The sequence below is a fragment of the Anopheles funestus genome, chromosome 2RL (assembly GCF_943734845.2).
Source record: "Anopheles funestus chromosome 2RL, idAnoFuneDA-416_04, whole genome shotgun sequence".
In the NCBI taxonomy this organism is placed as follows: domain Eukaryota; kingdom Metazoa; phylum Arthropoda; class Insecta; order Diptera; family Culicidae; genus Anopheles; species Anopheles funestus.
The window spans coordinates 88486445-88511029 of record NC_064598.1 but is presented as its reverse complement, the minus strand read 5'-3'; the positions used below and the strand labels follow the sequence as shown (position 1 = coordinate 88511029).

Genomic DNA, 24585 nt, shown 5'->3' with positions numbered 1-24585 from the left:
CATTGAAATGAACGATTTTGGTTTTTTTTTATTTAATCCTGCGGATACAATTACATCCGACCTAGCTCGGAACGTTTCGCAGAAATATTAACAGAGAATTTTAAATTGCGAATACATCAAACAGTGTAAATGGAATGCAAAATTCATTTACCACAGACATTGTAGTTTTGCTTTTGTTATTACATGTATGTATGTATTAAAGTTGGTTTATTGGAAAAGTTATCGTATTGAGTATATACGATATGATTCTAACATTTGATTGTTTTATGTATGTTTAGTTCTATTGTTGTTTCATAATAAAACATACAACATAATAACAAGAGTTTTCTGACACTTGAATAATGACTAACCAATTGGAACTCACACAAAATAAAAGTAAAATTAAATCGCTGAAATGTAGAAACCCAATTTTCCAAAAATCATTCATCAGACCTCAAACATGAGTTAAGTTTGATTATCAATGTATTCTCGTTGCTTAAAAGTGTATTTTAAGATCAAAAACCTTCATAAACACAAAACCAGTTGTACTACAGTACCTCGGAGATCATCTTGATATCCAGATCTTCATATACTCTGACTCTATGAGACGCTATCAAAGTGTACTTCTAGATCATACCTTTGACAGGCCTTCAATGCTTGAAGAGATGAAATAGACTTAAGAAGACTTGCAAAAATCCTGGCCCAAGTCCTTAATTAACGTCCTATATCCTTTTATATCCCGCTACGTATTCAATTTCCCAAATGTCACGTCTCCTATATTGCCTTATCATAAACAATATCACCTGAAAGCGTCAAAACTCACTAAAAATACCACCATCACATCCTCAACAAGCGTACAATTAAATTCATTAACGTTCCATCGAAACCCTAATTCGACCGAAACGTTAAGGCTTTACAGCACCGAGGACCACAAGAAGATCACAAAACCAGGGAGTGGGGGTTAGTGACCCATCCAAACGTCAGGTTTGACTGAGTTGGACTTCTCCGATCCATCATTTGCATGACTTGCCTTTACGTCGGTGGTGTGTTTAGAATGGGTGATGCGAAAACAAGACAACTTCACCCGAAAAAAGAACTATCCGCCGAACGTGGCGGACAAGAGGAAATCGAGAAAAAGTGCCAAATCAAATTTAAGCTACTATCACCCGCTGAGTTTTATGATCTGCCACAAATGTGAATTAGTTTTCTCACATCCACTGTGTGTCGAGTGGTTCCATTTTCTTTGGGGAGGCTTTGCTGGCTTTGCCTCAAGACATTCCATCCATCAGAGTCACCAACGTTTCGTTGTGGTGAAAATAGTTTTGTGCATCAGTATTCACGTTGGACGCACAAATCATTCCATCATGGAACGCTTCCATGAGGTTTGAAGCCTAAAACTAGCTCCACACCCGGATACAAACCACGGACACTATTTCCCAGCTGGCCAGCAGAATCCACCGAGGACCCTCACGTATCGAATCAGTGATGAGCTGACCGTTTTTTTTTTTTTCGTTTTGCTTTCTTCCAAAACCTCATACGACTTTTTTCATCTCACAGCATCTCGATGCTGGCCGGCTCCAAGCACAACGGGAGTTCGAGTAATGAATGTGTGCTCTATAAACCCGCACTGTTTCTCACATTCTCCTTCAACTTGTGGTCCGGGGTCGGTCTGCTATCTTGCCGACAAGATCATACTTTTTCTAACCGTGCGCGATACGCGATCTGTACGCTGAGGCCGTTTTTATGACCGGAATGCTGATGTTTATGGGCATAATTTAATTAGAGACACGGAACGCTTCAAGAAGGGACTGAGCTTATTGGACGCGTCGGAGTGTGCTCCGACGAATGGAATCAATTCGACCCCGAAGCAATCCCGTGCGAGTGATTTCAAACTCCACTGCTTTACGAGTCCTTCAGCTTGGAGGTTACACGTAGACGGAGTTGTGGCTGTTCCGATTTTATGACACCCGCTACAGAATCACTGGTCAAACACTTACGGTTTAATAAGGACATACCGTTTTGCTGTTGATTTTAATTTGCCCACGGATTATTGTGAAGATTGCTAACTTTAACGTACGTTAACGACATGCTCAGAACGATTCCTCAAGAAAAAAAACACACCAACTCGGAACTCGATTTTATATGTAGCTGGGGTTTTCTTTTTACAACCGCTTAGCGTCAGCTTTAGTCTGGTTTCCAATGGAGAGAAATTTATAACCATTTTGTTCTCATGTGTCTGGCAGTGACGTACGGGTGGGAGATCCGAGAGTTCGCAACAGACCCTAAATCAATCGCTGTTCCGTGCCGGAAATTAACTTCGACAACGGTCAATCTGTGAAGCATGTGTGCAAAAACTGTGTCCCCTTTGCTATTACTGCACCCACGGCAGAGACTCAACCTGTCGTATTGCAAAATGAAAATTTTAACCATATAGCCAAGTGAAGATTTGATACTCGTATTGTGTATTGTGAGACCTTTTCGTAGGACACATTTGGAGCATAAAATACTTCAACAACATTCTCCGAATGAGTGTTGTGAAACTAGCAGCTGATGAAGAGGCGCACCCTTCCAAACCTAACATTATTTTTACAGATAGTGCTAGTGTCTTGACTGCCATAGAAAACGGAAGATCAAAAGACCCATACGTTCAGTCTCTCGATGATCTTCCTCCTACGCTAAACATAACTTTCTGCTGGGTTCCAAGCCATGTGGGAATCAAAGGCAACGAAAAGGCAGACGTATTGGCAAATGAGGGACGCAACACGTCGTCCTGCGTCACACAATCAATATCCAGAAGAGACATGCAACGATGGGCAAAAAGAGTGTTAACTCAAACATGGCAGCAAGAGTGGAGCAGAAATCTGGACGCCGCACTGAGATATATAAAGCCATCAGTTAGTGCACACCTTGATCTTCGGAGTCATCGGGATCAGGTCGTCTTGTCAAGACTACGTATAGGCCACACGTATTTTACACATAACCATCTACTGGCAAAAACGGAACCACCACAATGCGTGTACTGTGGTGATAGGGTTACCGTTCGGCATCTGCTTGCTGATTGTACCGAACTAGATGGGGAAAGGAGGAAACTAGTAATGGATACGGGAATCGATGTAATATTATCTAACGACGATAAAAATGAACGAAAGGTGCTAAGCTTTGTAAAAAAGATAGGAATTTATGATCGAATCTGATGGATAACAAATTTTGCATTGTTACTGAATTTAAGTGAATTTAATGTATATGTAGTAGAATAAACGTTAAGAGGTGAAGGCAGCCATAAAAGGCTCAAAACCTCTATAATTTCAATAAAAAAAAAAAAAAGTGTTGTGAAACAGAGCACAATTTAGATTTTAAGAGAATTAGGTAGAAATTCTAAATATCATATCTTCAATACAACTTCAAACCGGTCTCAAACTGTCCCAAACACTGAAGTATATAGCATTTCAATCAAACGCTGATTGACTCTCTACCGGAAAGATTTGCTGCGAAAAGAATCGAAATGGAGCATTTCCAATTCAAATCGACTTCAAAGAGATCCTGTAGCTGAAAAAATACCGACTTTGTGGCACACTAACCCACACACACACACAAACACGAAGAACAATGGAAAACTAGTGTCCAATTTAATCTCTCCCTTAACCCGTTGCTTGATTAATGGGACAGATCAATGGAAGGTGATTCAAAACTTGTTTAAAAAAAAGTGTCCCATCCTTGGTTTACCGTTTTCACCGATGTCTAACTATCTTTTTCATCCACCCGAAAGGTCGGACGCCTTCTAGAGAAACTCTGGTGGAGATTATGGTGAAGTCCTTTTTTTCTTGTTGCCTTCAATTATTCCGACTCGATGCATTTTACTGTGAAAAGCGGGTGGACAATCGAAACCCCCCCCCCGAAACAGAGGTGTTCTCCATCGGTCCAAGAGGTCCTTATGCCTTGATCCGGTTTTGAAGTTGACTTTGTCCTGGCAGTCAACCTACCTGCCATGTAGGAGGGATTTTTTAAAGGGTTTTTCCCATCCCGGGAGTTTAGAAAGTCACTAGCTTTTGTGAGCTGTTTCCTTGTCAAAACTCTATCGTTTCCCGGGCATCTTTTGGCAAGTGCTGGAATTTTGCTTGGTTGGCACACCGCAAAACCAACGTTGTCCAGCTGGATCTATGCACACACGCACACGTCCCTAGCTTAATTGTTTGTTGCAGACGTTGGTAGACGTCGTCTGGAGTGCATAACTTCCCTTGCAGTTGGAGAAAGATGGCGACGTAATACGACCATTATGCCCTACAGGGGTGCTCTCCATTGTAAATCCGTTGGATCTTCTCTGAGGTTGGTTCCCGTCTGCGAGCAAGACCTAACTAAGAGGAGGAACGAAACACGAACAAAAAAATACGTTATTGTGGTAGAAATTCGTACAGACTAACAGAACGTTTCAATGGGTGATGCAGGGAGAGAAAGGAGAAGCGATAAGAGTTAAGCAGAGCAACACAACACACAAATACAGCAGAGAAAGATAAAAAAAAGCATTCAGAAATACTGAACGTAGCGTATCCCAAAGGCTCCTCACGTTGCTTGTGGCCAAAGTGTTGAGGCAAAACGGAACAAGTTCCAGACTGCTTCACCGTACAGTGGGCTTTCATGAGTAGGAAATCTGGTTATAAAAGATTCAATGATACTCCTCTCATTTGTTTCCAGCATGTTCGTTCAAATAATTAGTAATATTCGTAAACATTTAGACATTATAGAACACAATTTGTGGTGAGCTTAAGAATCTTTTAAAAATTCCAAAAAGTTTTCCAAACACGTATTAGACATTGCGTTGGTACGTTGTGTAGAACGGAGTTGGACAAAATCAAAAAAAGGAGCAACGATTGGAAAGAAAAGCTCGGGTAGCAGAGGCTTCCAGTGCCCTAACCTGAGCCCTGTGTGCGGTCGTGGGTCTCGGTGTGGAGTAACCCAGCTCAGCACGGGACAATGTCGACGCTTGGAGCACACCTTTTTGCGTCGTATGTTTACTTCTTTTTTCGTTCCACCACGGTTTTCTGCTTCGCTCACGCTGGAGAAAGACGTACGACTCCCAGAGACCGGGATCGAGGCTGAAGCGTTTCGAATTAAACGATTCGAGATGTTGGGTCCGGCTGCGGTTGCTGATGTACTGTGTGTGAGCCTCTTCTTCGGCGGCTTCTGACTGAGCTGCCTGATGTTTTTGGTCCCGCCAAACCAACGGCTAAACGTTGGAAAGGAACGAACGAGCCGCAAGAGAAAAGACATGATAAAAACAGGTTTCCGATACCTTGGTAACGTTCGGGGGTTTTTTTTTGGGGGGTGTAAAAAGCGGGGAGTTTTGGTGTGTTTCAACCCTTTCGTGCATACTGCATACGAGCGTTTACGGGCGGTTCCTTGACCGGTGAGAAAGGTGTTAATGTCACGTATGGTTTTGCCGTCCGGGACGGGCTCCGGTTAGATTGCTGGGGGTTGTGCGTAAGCTTCTGTTTGAGCGTTACCAATTAAGCTAATGAAGCGAGACTTCCAGCCAGTAGTATAAGCGGGCGTACGGTGGATTACATCCCCAACCCGAGACCGCTCCAACTGGATGTGTTTTATTGTACGTTCGTGCGTGCGTGCCTTAGAACGCTTTGATCTCTTGTCTGCAATTAGAATCCAATGCAAAAATACGGTGAGAGTAACTTTTAACTACCATCCTGACGGTGCTGCCAACTCCAAAACTTTAACCAACCATTCGAAGATCTTCGCACCGTTCGCAAACGCTTTCTTCTTCACCGTGATCCTCGGGGAAAAATAAGGCGATAACATCTTTCGCCGGTGTACAATTACTCCCCTTTTTTCTCGCTTCTAGCAGCTTAAGAATCACGAACTTCCATCTCCATTGTGCACACGTTCGTGTCGATGGTTTGCGGCCCGATTATACTTATCTTACCGTCAACCCGATCTACCAGCTGGTACGGGACGAGATGACATCAGGATCTATCGGTCATCGGACGGAATCCGGCAGCTTAGCTACTGCCGCTATCACTAGTTGTCCACTTAACCATTGACCATTGTGGTCACGAATCGGATGATTCGCGGTTTAGGGTTTTCCGAAAATAAATAAAAACACGCACACACACACACATTGCAATGCAATGGATCATATTAAACTGGGTGGACAGGAAAACGTGATTTGCAAACATTATGGCTCGTGTTTTAATAGGCATATGCGTGAACGCTTGTGGAATACAAAAATAAAGTAGTTAAAACCGTTTTTGTATCTGAATCCAACTGTTATGATTCATCATGAAAGGAAGAGATGGTTTGATGTGATTTCTGTCGAAATTTGTATGATTTTTTATTTCACTGCATTTGTAAAGCTCACTGCACTAATTCTAATCGTGCTTATCTGTAAGACGTTCTGTTTAGTCGCTAGGTGATTATGCATTAAAATTATTTCGCCAAGGACGTCACATAGTAATAAATAGTTAGCTACCAACGTTAGTAAATACAATTTGAATTTTAAATTTAAAATCATCTGAAAGGGGTGATATAAATTCAAAAGCCCGAAGTTATGATCAGTTTTGAGACGTTTTAACAGAAAAACTTTCTTATACATGGAATGTCTAGCGTGTCCATTCGATAATATACTCATTACAAAGAGAGTTAAATAGCAATTAAAAAAAAAACAAAACATTTTAAAGCACATGTTTAAACCACACATGGAAATTAAGTAGTAGCTATTTTTGAAATTTTTAATTTTAGGTCAAATCAATTGAAACATTCCTAGAACATCGAATGAATTTTTGCTAGAACCAACATACATATTACTTAAAATGAAGGTAAAATGTTGTAAATGGCTAAAAGTAACGCCAAAATATTTGCCTCATACTTTAAGAAAAAGAAAAAAAAAACTATTATTAATCTTTTTAAGTAAAAAAACCAATAAAATTAGTCCCATTCAAAAAACATCGAATTACAAGTTCGAACCGTTCGTAGGATGATGGTGTACGGATTGCATACCTTGTTGTACACAAGGGTTGTGTCATTGGATTGCATACTATCTGGGCGTGTATGACAGTTCTAAAGCTCAAAAGCTCGTTATCGTGGCTAGTGCTTTCACTTAAGGGATGATTTTAAACAATGGGCACAAAAATGTTACAAAATAAAGAACATTTTAGTAACATTAAAAATAAACCTTTCGTGTTAACTTTGGTTTACTAAGTAACCCATTAAGGTACGACGGATTGTGTAGAGTAGACTTTAGGGGTCGCTGAATAATTGTAGCTGAATAATTACCCCTATTAAGTGTATACTTTTTGTAAAAATTCCTTATTACCAAACGACCTGTTGAATACAAAAAAAAACTTACCATACACTTATGCTCTCATTTCCATATTCATCATTTGGTCCGCGTGTCATGCGCATTGTTCATGTCCTAATAAATTCCACCACGTGTTTACAAACCAAAGCTCACGCTTGTGAACTAAATTTCCACCCAAACAACAGACACCGGAAGACAAACAAATAGCAAACCAATCTGCAACTGGTGGCATTTCCATTCCCAAACAGTCTGTAGCATAACGGCGATATCGTAGTACACCGTCTCACTGCCTAGCAACGTCACCATATTCAGGTCGAGAAACAGGCGGCGATTTGTTTGATCAATAAAAATTTGCTCATTTCATTGAAAAACTACTTTTTGAGCCCATCTTACGGCATTCGGTGTACAAATTCCAGCACATCCTGACGTAAGTGACCGCTAGCCCGGGGGCTTAGTAATTCGAATTTCCGCGTGTGGTGATTTATTTCCAGTGTTGCAGCATTACACGAACAAAAGGGCAGTTTCTCCGACAACAGCAACAGAACATGAACGTCACCGCACAGCGTCGTAATGTCGGCCGTAATGGTGGTGGTGGTGGGAAATCAATCCGTGTTGGCAAAGCGAAAGCCCGCAATGGCGCGACGAATGGTACGAATGGCAGCAATGGAATAAATGGTGGCCAAACCACAGCCCAGACCGGGGGTGCGGTTGCGGCAAAGGAGAAACCACCGGACAAGATCCAGGAAAGCTACGAATCGGACTCGTCCGAGCAGGTATCATCGTCGGACGAGGAGGAACGATGGAAGGATCCGAAGCTGTCGAACGACGTGCCGTCCGAGTACTGGCACATCCAGAAGCTGGTGAAGTACATGAAGGCCGGCAACCAGACGGCCACCATTGTGGCGCTATGCTGTCTGAAGGATCACGACCTGACGACGCAGATGAACCAGCGTGCCATCCAGGACTGCGGCGGGCTGGAGGTGCTCGTCAATCTGCTCGAAAGCAATGACATGAAGTGCAGACTGGGAGCGTTGTCCGTCCTGTCCGAGATCTCGTCCAACCTGGATATTCGTCGTGCCATCGTTGACCTAGGAGGTATTCCGCTGCTGGTGCAGATACTGTCGGAACCCGGGCGCGATCTCAAGATCATGGCGGCCGAGACGATCGGGAACGTTGCGAAGGTGCGCCTAGCCCGGAAGCTGGTGCGCAAATGTAACGGCATACCGCGGCTAGTAGATCTGCTCGATGTCAACATGAAGTAAGTGTTGAGCTGCATTTTTCTTCCAACGAAAACGCATTACTAACATCCATTCGCTTTTACAGTTGTCTACGCTCGCAACGGGACCAACTGTCGGAGGACGAGCGCGAAATGCTTGATATGGCACGTGCCGGCGCACGTGCGCTCTGGTCGCTGTCTGAGTCGCGCCACAACAAGGAACTGATGTGCAAAAGTGGCATCGTACCACTGATGGGTCGGCTGCTGAAAAGCGTCCACATCGATGTTGTCGTTCCGACTATGGGTACCATACAGCAGTGCGCCTCACAGGCCAACTACCAGCTGGCGATCACGACCGAAGGGATGATCTTCGACATCGTCTCCCATCTGACGTCCGACAACCTCGACCTGAAGCGTCAGTGCAGCTCGGCCATTTTTAAATGTGCCAGCGATAAGGTAAGATACATGGAACCGGGGTTGGGTTTATAGTTGGCGATCAAACAAAATGGTTCGTTCGTTTCTCTCACTCCACTACTCCACGGTTGTCGGATGTTATTTTGCTGGAGCAAAGACGGCGAGCGATATGGTGCGTGAGTCGGGCGGACTCGAACCATTGGTAGGGATCGCTCGAGATAAGACGGTGCGGGACAACAAGCAGCTACTGGCCGCTGCTACCGGTGCGATCTGGAAGTGTGCCGCCAGTGAGGCGAACGTGAAAAAGCTCGACCAACTGAAAGCGGTCCAGGTGTTGGTCCAGCTGCTGAACGATGAGAATGAGGATGTTCTAACGAATGTGGTCGGTGCGATTTCCGAGTGTGTCAAGTATCAGAACAATCGGGAAATTCTCCGACAGTGTGGAGGTATTCCACTGCTGGTAAATCTGCTCAATATGACGCATGCACCACTGTTGGAGAACATTGCCCGTACACTGAAGGAGTGTGCCTCGGATCCGGAAAGTATGACACTGATGGAGGAACTTGATGCGATTCGATTGATTTGGTCACTGTTGAAGAACTCTAACCCTAAAGTACAAGCGTATGCCGCATGGGCACTTTGTCCCTGCATCGAGAACGCGAAGGTGAGCTGAATGTTTGCAACTGTTGCTTGGTTCCGGAGTATACTCTTCCTGGCTACTCTGGTTTCCATTTGCAGGACTCTGGTGAGCTAGTGCGGAGCTTCGTTGGTGCGCTGGAACTTGTAGTTGGATTGCTCAAATCTCGCGACAACTTCGTCCTTTCCGCCGTATGTGCGGCAATAGCGACGATCGCACGTGATCGCGAAAATCTATCTGTACTCTCCGATCACAAGGTTATACGAATGTTGGCTGATCTTGTGTACACCACGGACGACTTGTTGCGGGAACATCTTGCTGCTGCCATTGCTAGCTGTGCGCCGTACTCTACCAACACGCAGGAACTTGGACGTTTGAAGACTGTTACACCAATTGTCGGCTATATGGTGAGCAACAACCCACGCGTACACCGGACTACTGCTATGGCTCTTCAGAAATTGTCGGAGGATTCACAGAATTGTATCACAATGCACCAGGTGAGTAAGAACTGTAACCATCGTTATTTAGAGGACAATTTGAGTAAATGATTGTTGTAATTCCTATCCCTCTAGAGTGGAGTCGTTCCGTTCCTGTTGGAGACGGTCGGTTCGAAGGATCGTGAGCTACAGGAGGCATCTGCCGGTTGTCTGCAGAACATTCGAAAGCTAGCACTACGCGCAGAGGAACTAGAACTGTGTGGAGAATAGGAAAATCTATCTGATATTCTAGATTCAAAATTTCTCAAAATGTCAAAACGTCAAAGGCGTACAATTAGAACATTAATTCCGGTTTGGTTGTGTTTTTTTTTACATATAGATTAGGCACCGTCCAATGTCACGCGACACGCCTTTAACGTACGTCACTGTTTCCGTGTTGCGATAACGATACCCTTTTTTATTAACATTCGATACATTCGATACAGTTCGTTGAGTTTGTCTCTTTGTAACGTTCGAGCTTAGTGATTTTTTGGCGTTTTTGTAAAATAAGTCCATTAGCTACTATTATTACTACTACACCTTTCTATCTTCTTCTCTTAGCTTCACGCAATGCGTTCACCGTGTCCTAAATATATATATGTCTTTGGTGACGCTGCGCGAAGGCAATTCAGTTCAGTTGTGGTGTAAATGGCTTCAATAATGGTTATACAAAAATAAACGGAATCACAATATTGTTCAACACCGGGAACCGCTCCTGATGTCCGTATCTGTGCGTGCCTGTGTCTCCCCTTTTCGTTCAGCTCAGTTCGGTAAAGCATGTTTTGCGCTGTGTTGGTATGTTTATAGTTAGAAGACACCTAGCGCACCTTCCATAGGTTCTTCTTTTTTTTATCCGACACGTTTTTAGTAGCTCGCGTTACTACCCCGCATCGAGATGCTCATGCGACGTTCGACACGTCCCACGTGTGGCATCAGTGATCCGGGCGGTGCGAATCTCCAGCGGCGTGGCCTAGACAGCAGCGTCCCATCCGTCGATGCACGCCCTCGGAATGGTTCATCGATGTCAGACTTCTGTGACGAACAGCAGCTCGATTCGGACTCGTCCGTTTCGTCCGGTTCCTCTTCCGTCCACGGATGACGACCTGTAAGAAAACAAAGCACACACTGGCATTAGATTTTTTTATTTCTTCGTACCAAATGACAAAAGTCACAAATCACGGCAGGAGTTATTGCGTCACACCGCTTGAAAAGCCAATCGAACCCCAAATTCGAATCACAGGCTTACAGCGACAAGCAAATGGAACCAAAATTGATTTCTTATGAAGCGTACAATAAATCGGCTTACGTTCGCAGAAGAATCATATCGACACACGGGAGGATACTCCTACGTGTGGGCTGTAAGGGTATTTGAATGCGTCTGTTTTGTAGCCGACGGGAAGGAAACAAAGGCAACGATAAAACATTGCTGAGGGATAAATCTTCACATTCCAGCATAAGGCCATAAGGACCAACATATCTTGATGCTCTTCCGAGAATTACGACGCTAATTTGGAGACAAAACAAACCGAAACGTGTTCCACAGCCGCTGCGTTTAGCAATGTGAATAATTTCTTCCGCATTCTCACATCGGCTTACTGACGGTTGTCTAATTTTAAGTAGCTTCCCAACAACCTTCTTCCGTCAAACGCATCATCCAATCCTCCGGGCTTGCGTTTTGTGGCTACAACATCAACATCTATTCAAATGGTGCTTTCAAAGTCGGGCGGTTAAAACCAAAAAAATCTTGTGGCTTTTGAACAACCTACCACAAATTAATATCAACAATCTTCCAAATTTCCCGCCGCAAGAACTCTGACCTCCACACTCGGCTCCATCCATCCATCCAGCGTAGCTTCACGCAAGCTGCAGATGAGGTGAGCATAATTTCTAATCCACGAAAAGTGGGTCACATCGTGGCGCACGAAAGCTTCAAGTGCACGCCATCTTCCGCAGGCAATCGTGCTTATTATACGCTAACCGCAGTCAACGCTCGTAAACGTACGCGAACGTCTTGGCCGTGTTTGCGTTACACCGTACGTTAACATAGTATTATTTCGTCGAAAAAAATTAAACCCCAAGGGGAAATAACCTTTACCAAGAAAACAAAAAAAACGATAATTTCCTTCTCTCCCTAAACCGACCTACCGAGTATGACGATGGATTGACGCTTCTCGTGGCTGAGATCACAGTTACAGAACGGATGCACACTGTCCGGGCTGAGGATGAGTTCGACCTCGGAGTGTAGATCGTGTACGTCGCTGGTGGAACGTTTCAGTTTTGGGTAGCGTGATAGCACACGCCAGAAACGGCACGCGTCCCGGAACACACCGTTCACCTGCTCGATGCTTTCGCGCACCGAAACCTCGTGGAAGCAAGCGCAGGAAATCTCCTTTGCCCGTCGTTGTCCGTCCTCGGTGCTTACCATACGGTCACCCGTCTGGTCGATCTTGTTGCCGACCAGTATGACGGGAACGTCCAGCAGAGGGTCCTGCAAGAAAGGGAACAAAGTTACAAAGATCCGAATTAGTTTATTTCAGGACTCAGAAAACGTTATAAAAGCTTGGTAAATCCTTCTAGTCCGTAGATACGTAGAAATAGGAGTAGAACAGGAGAGCCTATGCGGTCTTCAAGAGGCTTTAGATTGCAGAATTGTTCTCCACTAAATTTCTCCACACGAAACAAGCCACGATCGCGACGATCGAAGCAGCGATTAGAAATATAAAAGCTACTCACATACCATGACCTATAATACCAGATCATACAAGAGCAACGCCATGCGAGGAGATCTCGAACATTACTCTCAATAGCCTGAGATATAGAAAAGTTACTTAAAACTCTGTGAAACTCCTATTTTTCGTCCATCAAAACTGACTGCAAAGCGTTTTATACAATAATAATATATCAGGACTTTCTACTGTTCAATTACATCCAGTTTCCTTAATTCAATTCAATTATTCTTCCAGAATCTAGAATATGTTCGCTTTACCAAAAACCTGTTCCAGGAACAATGTTTCATTCTCAAAAGTAATTGGAAAATACCTTCCAACAGCTCCGTATTCCAGGGAACAGAAACAGAACGGCATTGGTTTTAAGTCTGTTAATCAAATAACTCTCCATGTCATTTGCCCTTCCCGTACGGTCATCTGTGAAGGACCTAAAGCAACCGAAAGCTCAGCATCGCTACACATATAACAAATCACAGTCACACGTCGGTTCAGCTCACTCCAATCGCAATGCACTCTGACAATACCAATAACAAAGCAAGCGGTGTCAGTGTCCTGTTCTCTATGCCGGAAGGACTACTGACGGCAACATCAGGCGCATTTCGTTCGCTAAGGCAACAACACATCACCATACGGTTTAATTGACTGCCGGAATGCTATCGACCGTTTCGTGGAAGCATAAAAGCAGTGATTGTAAATTCAACGAACAAAATGGAAGTATTATTTGTATTCGTTGTATTCGTTCGAAGTGATAGCAAACCTCGCCTGAAGAAATATTCATCCCCGTTGTTACTATCGGTACTGGACATTTAAAAAAGAGAATGTCCAACATTATACTTCCATTTTTTTTCTTCTTTGAATTGATATCCTTCCAAATCTTGAACTGCTATTTTCACTTTTAACCTTTGATTACGAGCTTTCGTGTGCTTCTGTTTTTAGCTTATCGTGCCCTTCCCGGGTTGATATTTCCACTCCTAAACGGAGAAGTAAAATTGCCAATCAAAATCAAATAAACCAAACATTTCATAAGGTTACAAAGGCGTATGGACCAAAAAAAAAAAATGGACCTAACATTACTGTGGTGCATGAAACGCTCAGGAATGGAATTTCCAAGAAGACAAAAACGAAAGTAAAGTCAATCGTCCACCCTCAAATGGTTATTATGAACGTTTATGAAATGGTTACGCAAAGAAAAAAAATATGCTCAAAAAGGTAAAATACAGCATGGAATGGATTGAAGTTAACAAAAATGTGAAAAAAAAAGAAATTCTCATAGATGAAAGGTACTGCTTTTAATTGAACCTGAAAATTTGTCCGAAAAGTGTCCCGTGCAAAACTTCAAACGCTGATCAAGCTTGACGGTCTTACCTTGTTGTACGAACCGAGCCGACGACGCCGTTTGTTGTAGTTGATAAGAAATTTCAGTCGATTGCACTCGTCAAAGCTGCACTTGTCCGCTACCGAGTACATCAGGATAAATGCCTCCGCCCATCGTATGTTCGCCTCCAGCGTTAAGCAATCGGCTTCCTATTTTTGGATTTGGTACAAAGTGGTAGAAAAAAAGGAATGGCAAAGTGGACATTGTAACGTAACGCAATATTTTACACTCAAAGGCTAGAGAAAAAAAAATAAAGCAAGTGTTTACGTTTGGCTGGCCAGCTGCGTCTAGTATTTCGAACAGGACGAACTCGTTGTCGATCAGTGTGTTGAAGGTGTACACCTTTTCCAGGTTCGGATCGTATTCGCCGATGAAACGTTTCGTTATGAACCGAACCACCATCGCTGCAATAAAGTATGGGGAATATGAGAAAAAGGGGAAATTTAGTCAATGGAAAAGCTTCATTTTTTGTAGTTTTTTTGGCAGAGGTAAAAGTATTTATGGAGCATGCAAAATACGCTAGGAATTTCAATTGTTTTAACCTTTCCAGAAGTAAAAGTCAGTCTATACATTCCTTTTGTTTGCATCCCTTCAAGTCCTTCAGATCCGGGTATGAATAAAAAGGAGCGGCAGTGGGATGCTGTTTTTTGATAAAATTCCTAAGAAATAAATAATTTATACTATTCTGTTCTGCCACATACACGAGCTTTAGGTGGGAGAAACGGTGCTTTTTGTACTCAAAATTGTTGCTCCCACCGAAATCCTTGGTAAAATCATGGAAATTAGCATTTACTTGAATTAGCATTTGTTTTAATTGGCAATTTTTATCTGGTTTTCAAGGTAATCTCTTAGTCAAAGTTTTATGCTGGAAATATCATTCTGAAAGCTAATCTATTCAGTGAAAAATAAATTGTTTCCCACTCTTTAACATGCTCGATTTCCAGTCGAAAGCTCAATTCTTGGAATGCGAATAATGACACGCTGGGGTAAAGTTAATGAGTGTATTTTACGCATTAAAAAGACCGGTTTTTCTTTGTGAGAATGTTTGTTTGCTTGTAAACAGTTTATAATTTTCCTATCACAAAAACAAGAAGGACATCTTATAAAATTTACATTGTAAAGCATTCTGTAACGCTAACGAAGATAATTCCTTGGGTGAGAAGATACAACATAAAAACATGCTCCTCGGAACACAGAATAATTTCACAATGGATGGTAAACGATAACAATACATGAAAGTATCCCGGGACGTGCAGCCAAAGACCGCCAACGAAGGGCGAACCAAACGAGATGCGAAGGAAGTAAAATCAATCTGCACCGGTGGCTTCCGGGAGGCCCACCTGGAGTTCAATTTATTTTTGTAATCGAATTCTACACCGTCACATTTTCCTTTTTTCTCTCATTCTCTCTCTCTCTCTTTTTGTTTGCATTTGATTTTGTATGTTTACAATTAATGCAATCCAAAAGAGAACAATGAAAAAGCTTAGATAAATCAATGCTGCACGTGTTGATCGTGCGAGGTGAAAATGATTATAACACCGATCCACATCTTGATTGCCAATGGTAACGGTAGCTTTGGGCGATTAAATAGAAGCACGAATTGTTATGTACGCATTACTGGCTTTACTCATTGCTTGCAAAATTGCGACAATAACAATAAGATTTTTTTTTTCAAAATAATAAAACACCATATTGAAAACGAAGAATATGTTTGCTGACACAAACGAACATTCATTCATTGTTGAAACATGAACGAAATATTTCACGTAGTAATTATCACTCCACATCCTTCTGCGCCATTGAGCAACGGGAAATTAATTGAGAAAAGTTGTCTAATAATTCAATGGAGGAAGACAAATTCACGACGTAAAAAAAAGACAGATAAAGTTCTCATTTTCCCAATAATCAAGTTCCACCCGCACGTTATCGAGCATCAAACCAATTAGAAAGCAGATGACGATTGGGAATGGCGTCACCAACTGGCAAGAACGATTGGCTGGAAAGTTTGGAATCGTTGCAACGTCGCTTGCCTACAAATACCGTACCATCCTGTATCAGTGGAACAGGAACAGAATGTTATAGAAATTAAAGAGCACCATATCTTTCGGAGTAAACGTTTTTCATCCTCGGAGGATGGTTGACGTACGTCTCGGTTTCGGGAAGCCGGAAACCTCCGGGAGACGATATGTCCGATGGTAATCAAAAACATCACTGTAGAATAATTTGTAATTAGCTGCTTGAATGCTTTTAATTAGCTTCTCGGTTGTAAGCAGTTTGAAATGATCAATTGATCAAGAAGTTCTTGATTTTAAATATTTATTCTTCTAGCACGCAAAGAACTCAGAATCAGTTTAAATGTCTTAAAACGATTACTGTCGAATTTGTGGTTATGACGCTCTAGGATAAGATATTATAAGGCTCGTATTAAAAACGTTTAAAGTAAAAAAAAATACAAATCAAATGACGCAAAAACGTTGACTAGCGAGTGCGTGATATGTATGTGCAATGCTGTCGTTTGTAATACAACTGAATAAGCTCATTTTCAACTGTCAATAGAATATTTCATTTCAATCGAATATGCCCGTGATAAGGGAAAATACAAGGAGGAAATATCTAGCGAAAATTATACACACTCCAATTTTATGAGACTGACAATAAGGCGATCATGTTGGCATATTCTTGTAGTAAAGTTCGACTTATTAGTAATCCATACAAAGCATATTGATTTTATGTGCAAAATACTACGTCCTTTGCTAAGTCTACCCCTCATCTATTCCTGTTCCGGAATTTAAATATTCATCTTACAACGTCCAATCTTTTCAATCAGATTTCAATTTTGCAAAACACCATTGATTGATAAATTGTCTTGCACCGTTCTGGAGCCCGCAAGGTGCTGTTATCTCGCCAGCTACCATTTTTAGAAAATAGCAGAACGCTTCCCACGATGACAGGAGTGATTCATTTATCATAATCACTGCAATCGGTTCGGGGTTGTGTCTGACGAAAGGAACCCACCGGGAAACTGGATCCAGAACCCACGCCTTTGGCAGCGGTGGAATGGTGGGAAGCCATAACGAGTGCCGCTACTGTTCTAGCTTCTAATGTTTCTCGCAGGTCTCCCACACTCTTTGCAAACTGTGCAACCACACTGTGTTTTAAGACGACTCTCATGTCACAGATAATCGAATAAGTAAAGCAGCTAGCTTTGTAAAAGGGTAGCGATATCTTTCGTATTAATACAAAGTATATATAGCAAATAAAAGAAAAAAATCCGACCTCGATTAGTTACGTAGGATTAAAGAAAATAGATTACCAATCTTTGGAGTTCAAAACAAAAAAAAGCTTCAAAAATCCCTTGAGAAACATTGAACGACGCTTGTCAAGTTGTCAACGTGTGCAAATGTGATTGAAAATAGAGCAACAACATCGATAAACGTGCAAACGAAAAAAAACCTTTGCACAAACCCGTAAGCCTACCAGCTTGACATTGATGGATGAAATTTCAAACCAAACCAACGCCAATACCGACACACTTGCGACAAGCGCCAACTACCGGTTTCGGTGTATCGACGAGTGTGGAGTGATGCGCTTCAATTGATGACCCCCGAGCCCACGCGGCCCCTGTTTTGAAGGAGGCAAACGAGGACCTCCAGCATGATTAGTGGCTGACTCTAATTTCTCAATCAGTGTCATCGAGATTTCCGATATGCGTCGGATGCATCGCGTACAGTGACAGCTTCCCGCGGTGGAAGATGCCGTCAGGCGATGATGTGTCACCAGTGTTAACTGTGCGCGGATTTCCTGCCACAAGCCAGAAATTGATCCCCGCACGCGTAGAGCTGCTAGAGTGACAGGTATACTGAGCGTCCCTGTCAGTTAGACACAGCATACTTAGTTGCGCCTAAAAGCATGCAAAAACTAGGTCAACCGTTGATGTGGTGCCGGAAGAGCCAAAATCACCCCTTGCACCGGTAATTTGTATCACGTGCATCTTGCGAATGAATGCACTTGGGGGGGCAATAATTTGCATCTGCTTTACGTCAGCTGTATGATCGTTACTTATAGGCGGGGTAAATGGAAAATTGTGTTCTGTTTTGTGTTTATTTGTAAAGAATGAAAGCCCGTTAGTGTTACTATCTTACTATGAGTGCTTACTACGCGTGGCCCTCATAACGTGAGTGAGATGCACAAATAAAAGACCTTAATCGATATGCTCTTGCTTTGGAAATATTTTTCTCACAGTATAACACAGTTGATGCATAACTTTTACAAATCTTTTCTGTATTACAAACTCCAAATAACCAAAAAAAAAAAAATAAAATCCAGCTATTGGGAATTGTTTATAAAAAAATCAACAGTGAAATACGCCTAATAGTACTAGTGTTAAAAAAGTATTTATCAAAGGATTCGTATCAGCATTGAACGTTTGATCTTTTCATACACATTTGTTCTAAGAATTCAGTACAGTTCCTTTTGTTTCCTAACAAAATCCTAACAAACAATTCCTTGTTTTGTGGAATTGTTTTTCGTCGCTGAAACGATTGATGAGAAAATCGAATCTCAATAGATGTTTTCAGTATGCTACATGTGCTCTTTCATTTTCCAAGAACTGGCACGCTATGCAATATCAGCATTGTGCACCACACTATACGCTACTGTTGACAAAACATATTTGATTTTCGCACCCCAATACCCCTTTTTCTTGAGCCCCGCACGCCCCACAACGCGCTTCTGGCCACAACTCGACAGCAAACGGTCCTTTTGCGGTCCTTTGACAACGCGCGTATTGCGCACTTTCCAGTCAACAAAACCTCGTCCAAACACAAACACCTCCCGCCTCCGGGTGGGGTCAGAGTAAATACGGCCGTCTATCCACTTTTGCGCTGTCTTCCTACCATTGTACGAATCTTTGACATGACGAACCTTAACTACCCGTGGCGTGCACCTATAGCGCCCCTAATTGAGTTCTTTCATCGTGCACAGTGGGTTGGTTGATTTCGTGGGAAAGATTTTCACTTTATCGCTAGTTCGCGAGTGCTGTTTGCCACCGACACGTTTTGACGTAGTGTCTGAAAATGGCACTCGGGATGGAAATCGGTAGCTTTAATATTTTGCCTAAAGGCGAATGAACTTTACGCGTACGATTATAGAGTTCCTAGAAGGTTTGGCTGTTCCCTTTTTTAACCCCCCAACTGAAGATACGGATGTACTTTCAAGCCTCAGCGAACATGATCTATACACCGGGTCCGTTAATTGGACAAAGGACTTTTGTGGAACATTTTAAATTCCTGCCATCTCTAAGCCTGATTGCGACAGATAGGATGCCGTCTTAAGATGACCTAATTTCCGGCGTAAAGAAGGCCTCCCTAGTTTAACCACAAGGATTATATTTTACACGCACACACCATCATCAATCTTTTGCCCATTTTCAAACCCGACATTTCGTTTCTTTTTGTGTGTAGTAATCTGATGCGTTGTACCATCCGGTTCTGCGTAGTACATGGTTTTGTCAACGATCTCTTCAAATACCCTCTAAGCTTTAGTTAAGCCTTTCCTAGAGCATCACGGTGGCATTGTGGGGCCGAATGTTGAAAATCCTTGGGTGGGAGAAATTTATTTTTTCAAAGCATATTTACTACTGCCCCTGCATGTCATCCATCAGTTTCGGTTTCACTTTCGATTCCACCACGCGATGGTTTCACTTTCATCTGTCCACCAGAGTTCTTCTGGGATCTCTGGGGAGTGTGGAGTTGTGGAAAACTCACATTAAATGTCACACGGCGAAAAGGGAAAAAGAAAAGCGCGTATCGCCCCCGTTGGTCCAACGGCTTCCGACGGGAGTACATAAGCGGGACATGCACTTTAATGTATATGGCACGTCAGAGGAAAATATTAATGGAGTTTTTTAATGGGCTATAATGGAGACATATGGAAACAAATGGATAATGCGTCATGATCTAGTTTAATATGCTCTTTTATATGTAATATAATGTAGCTTGTTTGATCAAATAGCGCTATCAACTAATTATTGAAGTTGTATTGAAGCTATTACTATTATTGGAGTACGTCACGAGACTTGCACCAGATGGTCTTAAAAATTAAAATCATTTCAGCCTAATTATAAAACCCATTTATTAAAAAAAACTGGAGAAGCACGACAAATCCCCACAATAGTCTTTAAAGACTTCAATATTTATCTGTTTGGTCACCGAAAATAACTACGTCGAAATTATTCAAATATTTGTAGTCAACAACAAACAAAGAACTCACTTATTTCCTAAGCTTTACTTGTCGCCCAGAACATCTAGCTCAACAAGTTTGTTGCACTAGAAAAAAAAACGAATGTGACCATCCCTGTCAGATGTATTATTTTTAGAGCAAAACTAATCCATACTTCACTTCTAAAGTGCACTTCTCACGAAAAGAAAAGAAAGCATTCCAGCAAACGTACTCTGTTTACGTGATGGATATTCACTATCCCTATAAATTATAGTTAATCGTGCAAAACGAGAATCAATTCGTTCGATCTAATCGATCCGATCATAAATCAAGCGGATTCCATTCCCTGTTGGATGGGCCTTCCTTCATAAATTAAGTTCCCAATACACGCCACGAAACCGCACACTTACCTGTCTTCCCGACGCCACTCTGCCCAAGTACCATCACACGGAATGGTTTCGCTTTCGGATGCAGTCCCAGCTTGGCCAGTGATGATTTCGGTGAGGTAGTATTCATGCTGCTTGCTGGTTCGCCCGTTCACGAGCACAAACAATCGACGATGTCCGATTCGATGTCGCTTAATTGCTGCACGATAGCAATCGAGCTAATGATGTCATCCGACATTGGCTACACCGCACATAATCGCACACAATGTGACGGCACTACTTGTGCGTGAGCGTAATATGATGGGGGAAATGTAGTATATTTAGTAGTATACCCCCAACCAGACACCACAAGCTCTTCACAGTTTGAAGAAAGTTCGACACAAGCAAGACCACAAACCGTAACACTGAGCGGTCTACTTCCGTTGCGATAAAATCAATTTTCACTCGTTTTTTGGGGGGGAATAAAAAAAATACTTTTTTTACATCTTTGCCGGTGATTAACGATTTTCCTGAGATCACGTTTCGTACCCGTCGGGGAGTGTTTTGTGTAAATACAGCAACCTATTGAGTCTCCATCACCGCTCGCACTCTTGTCTACTGCTGCTGCTGCTACTACTGCGAACTGATCATCAATGGGAAGGACTACACGCATGGGTATACACTGGAGCTATTTTTACTATACGTGTAGAGGTAAATTTCAATTATCACTAAACAATTTCCATCAAGTGTGTTCAATCAAGCATGTAAACGTTTACTGTTTGCTGTACGAGTAGGAGTTTTATATTGTCCCACATTCGCTTTTCCGAGTCGTAGCAGACAATTCCGTTCCAGCTATTCTTTCACTCCCATCGCGTCCTTTTGTTCCACAACCATCCAGGACATCTGGTCCCGTCCCGGTTTTCGCGATATGTTCAGATGCTATTTATTTTCATCTCCACCCCGCCTCGGTACTGAATGTACATAGACTGTTTTCCGTACACGATTATATTTACTTTCGCCCGGTCCGATTATTGTTGTCTGCGAACGGTTGTCCACTAGTGCGCACGGACGGAGGTAGGTAATGGTAACGTATCCGGCAAACAGATCACGGATTGTGCAGAATCTTCAACAGCTTCATGCAGTGCGTAGGTACAATCACTTCCACCCTTCAGCCCATCAAAAACACACACTCAACCTACTTGCGATCGACGGTGGCCAACAAGATGCACTGGACCGCCGATATCCACAGCCACATGATGAGACACAGAGTCAACAGCGGTATGCCTTCCACAGCAACCTTGGCCCTACGGAAGACACCCGATGATGATGTACGTCGATGTACAAGACGCACCGCAACACAGTTACACATGGAACACGTAGAACAGGTAGAACACGACACGAGGCACAACACTTGACACTTGTTAAAGGTTAATTAACGTCACTCTGTTTTGGCAGATAGTTGTAGATATAGTTGTAGACAGCCACTACCGTAACCGTACCGTAAGTTTTTTGTCATGCGTAACGTCCTCGCACTGGTCCGTAGTTAATGATTGCTACTTAAAGTAACACACAACACAAATCCACCAAAAGCGTGTTTTCCTTTTTCCTCTAATAATCCCACTGTCTGCAATTTTTATAAAAGTTTATAAAACTTCAAACCAGTTTACACAACGTGAAGGAAAAAAATAGAAATAAAATCTCACAAACACAAAACTACCATCCGGAATTCTGGAGGTATAATTTTTTGTAACTGCTTTTCAAATACTCTAACGTGACCGAACACAACTACGGTGCGGTGCTGTGAATTGCGCCAAAAAACTAAAGGGAAAAACAGATGCCAGATGTGTGCTGCGAGCTGATGCTGTTACGTTTGAATCGCGTTTGCGATCTGATGATGTTTGCATCCGCTGACAGTAGTATTTATAATGGTACGGTGTAGTACACACCAGACGGAAAGAGAGATCTCCGGAGCGGAGAGAGTAGTGATCTGCTCTCGTGGAATGGTTAGTACGCACTATGGGGTAAATATATATTTTTTTAGTATAGTATTTTATTTAGAATTGAATTGCATAAACTTTGTTCGACTTGATCTCGTGCATTTTAAAATAAAAATATGAATGTTGATAACCTCAAGCGAATATCTAAATTAAAAAGAAAAGGATTTCTTTTCTTCCTTTCGCTCAAGTTTCAACTTATGATAAAATTAATTTCATGTCTAATTTGGATGTAGGAAACTCCTTCAAATATCATTCTTTATCCATGAGCCATTAAGAGCCATTTTGCTCATGAGTCATGACTCTTTAAGGCGATTTAACTCATTAGTTAATTGAGTTATTAAACTCATTAATGAATGAGTTGATAGTCGTCCTTGTCCTTATCCTGCCACCTGGCGGTCTTCCAATCTGTTAGTAGTCAAGGTATACTAGGGGCGGCCCGATGGTGCATGTGATAAACTGCGCCAGTCCACACGGCCGGACCGGGTTTAAATCCCATTCGGACCGTCTCCCCGTAGCAAGGACTGACTATCCGACTACGTGGTAAAATAAGTATAGTAAGCCAGAAATGGCCGTCGTGACCTGTAAGGTCGTTAAAAGCCAAGAAGAGAGAAGAGAGAGAGGTATACTAGTTTCATTTTTTTTATTCAGACAGAACGGCCTGGAAACTAGTTTCCTTTATCAAATATCAAAAAGACCCTTATGGAGACGATAAAGTCCATCGTGTGAAACAATGGTTCCGACCATCTGCCCGTTCAAATCAACAGAAGTCAAGACGCAACACTCAAGACAAGGCAGCTACTTCTTCGATAAGATGGCCATGCGTTAAGCTAATTGGCTCTATTTAACCAACATAAATTTCCACATATTTTACAGTTTTGGCTAAAATTATAAATTTAATTATAAATTTATTAATGTAATTATATATTTTTAAATAATAAATTTAATTATAATTATAAATAAATTATAAATCTAATGCAAGGCGGAGTAGATAGAAAATGCATCATTTTTGTAATTTTTTATATTTTGTTAACACACAGAAATGTGTTTTTTCGATTTAAATAACTTTTACCGTTCTTTTTTACAATTCAAAAAAAAAATTATTGCATTGCATTTAATGCATGTTTAATTTATATTACACCCGACAAAAAACACCAGGCGTCTCCATAGTTCACCGTTGCCTTTGGATCGTCTCTCACAGCGGAAGTTCATGCTCACTCTCGCTCTCATTTCCATTCAAGCTCCCGTAGACGCGTCTTCCCACATGCTATACGCTGCGTACCTACTGTAGGCAGTTTTCTTGTGCTCTGTTTTGATCCGGATTTTCTCCGGTCGCGAAGAAAGTTCAACCTCGCACAAAGGTGAGCATTGATTCTTCATCGTTTTCTCAAACTCCACCACACCACCGTTTCACGGGGCGTTATGATGGGACCCTTCTAAGCCATCCCTCCATTATACGCTTCACCGGATTGATCAGCTTCGACGTAACTGTGGAGGTGACGTTGGTGGGGTGCACCAACCCCACCTGGCGTACGGTGTTTTCCATCTCACCGGACGATTTGTGCTGGTGGTCGCAGGGCGGGAAAAATTGTCCCCGTGTGTAAACATGTACGCCAAACAGGATGAATTGTAGTTACAGTGTGCCAATTATTCTGTGCACACAATAACACCCGCCACGCCGAACCTGTTGCCCCGGCTGTGGATGATTTTGCTGACGAATGGTTTTTTACCTGTGTGGAACGGTTTATTTTACGGCGCAATAGCAAAACATTATGGTGGCGGTAATCGTGTTTGTGGAAATTATTCGCATCATACTCTAACTTCTAAGCGGAGGCAAATTGTTTTGCAAAGGAAGTGTTTGAGTTTGTTTTTGTGCCA

At 42.3% G+C, this 24585-nt stretch overlaps 2 protein-coding genes across 3 annotated transcripts; one reads left to right on the top strand and one right to left on the bottom strand.

Annotated features, from left to right (window-relative positions):
* Positions 1–7555: 7555 nt before the first annotated feature.
* Positions 7556–10473, top strand: LOC125762884 (armadillo repeat-containing protein gudu). 2 transcript variants are annotated; one of them, XM_049425478.1, is made up of 6 exons: positions 7556–7712; positions 7777–8543; positions 8609–8957; positions 9073–9579; positions 9654–10049; positions 10125–10473. In XM_049425478.1, exons 2-6 carry the CDS (start codon positions 7831–7833, stop codon positions 10257–10259), a joined length of 2100 nt encoding a protein of 699 aa, XP_049281435.1. In that variant the 5' UTR covers positions 7556–7712; positions 7777–7830; the 3' UTR covers positions 10260–10473. The 2 variants fall into 2 exon arrangements, with proteins under 2 accessions (XP_049281435.1, XP_049281434.1); XM_049425477.1 differs by having other exon boundaries at positions 7556–8543.
* On the bottom strand, positions 10418–22741 carry LOC125762895 (ras-related protein Rap-1b). Its single transcript, XM_049425514.1, has 5 exons — positions 20759–22741; positions 14397–14533; positions 14120–14278; positions 12174–12516; positions 10418–11131 (listed from the first exon to the last, which is right to left on the bottom strand). Exons 1-5 carry the CDS (start codon positions 20862–20864, stop codon positions 10893–10895), a joined length of 984 nt encoding a protein of 327 aa, XP_049281471.1. The 5' UTR covers positions 20865–22741; the 3' UTR covers positions 10418–10892.
* Positions 22742–24585: the final 1844 nt, after the last annotated feature.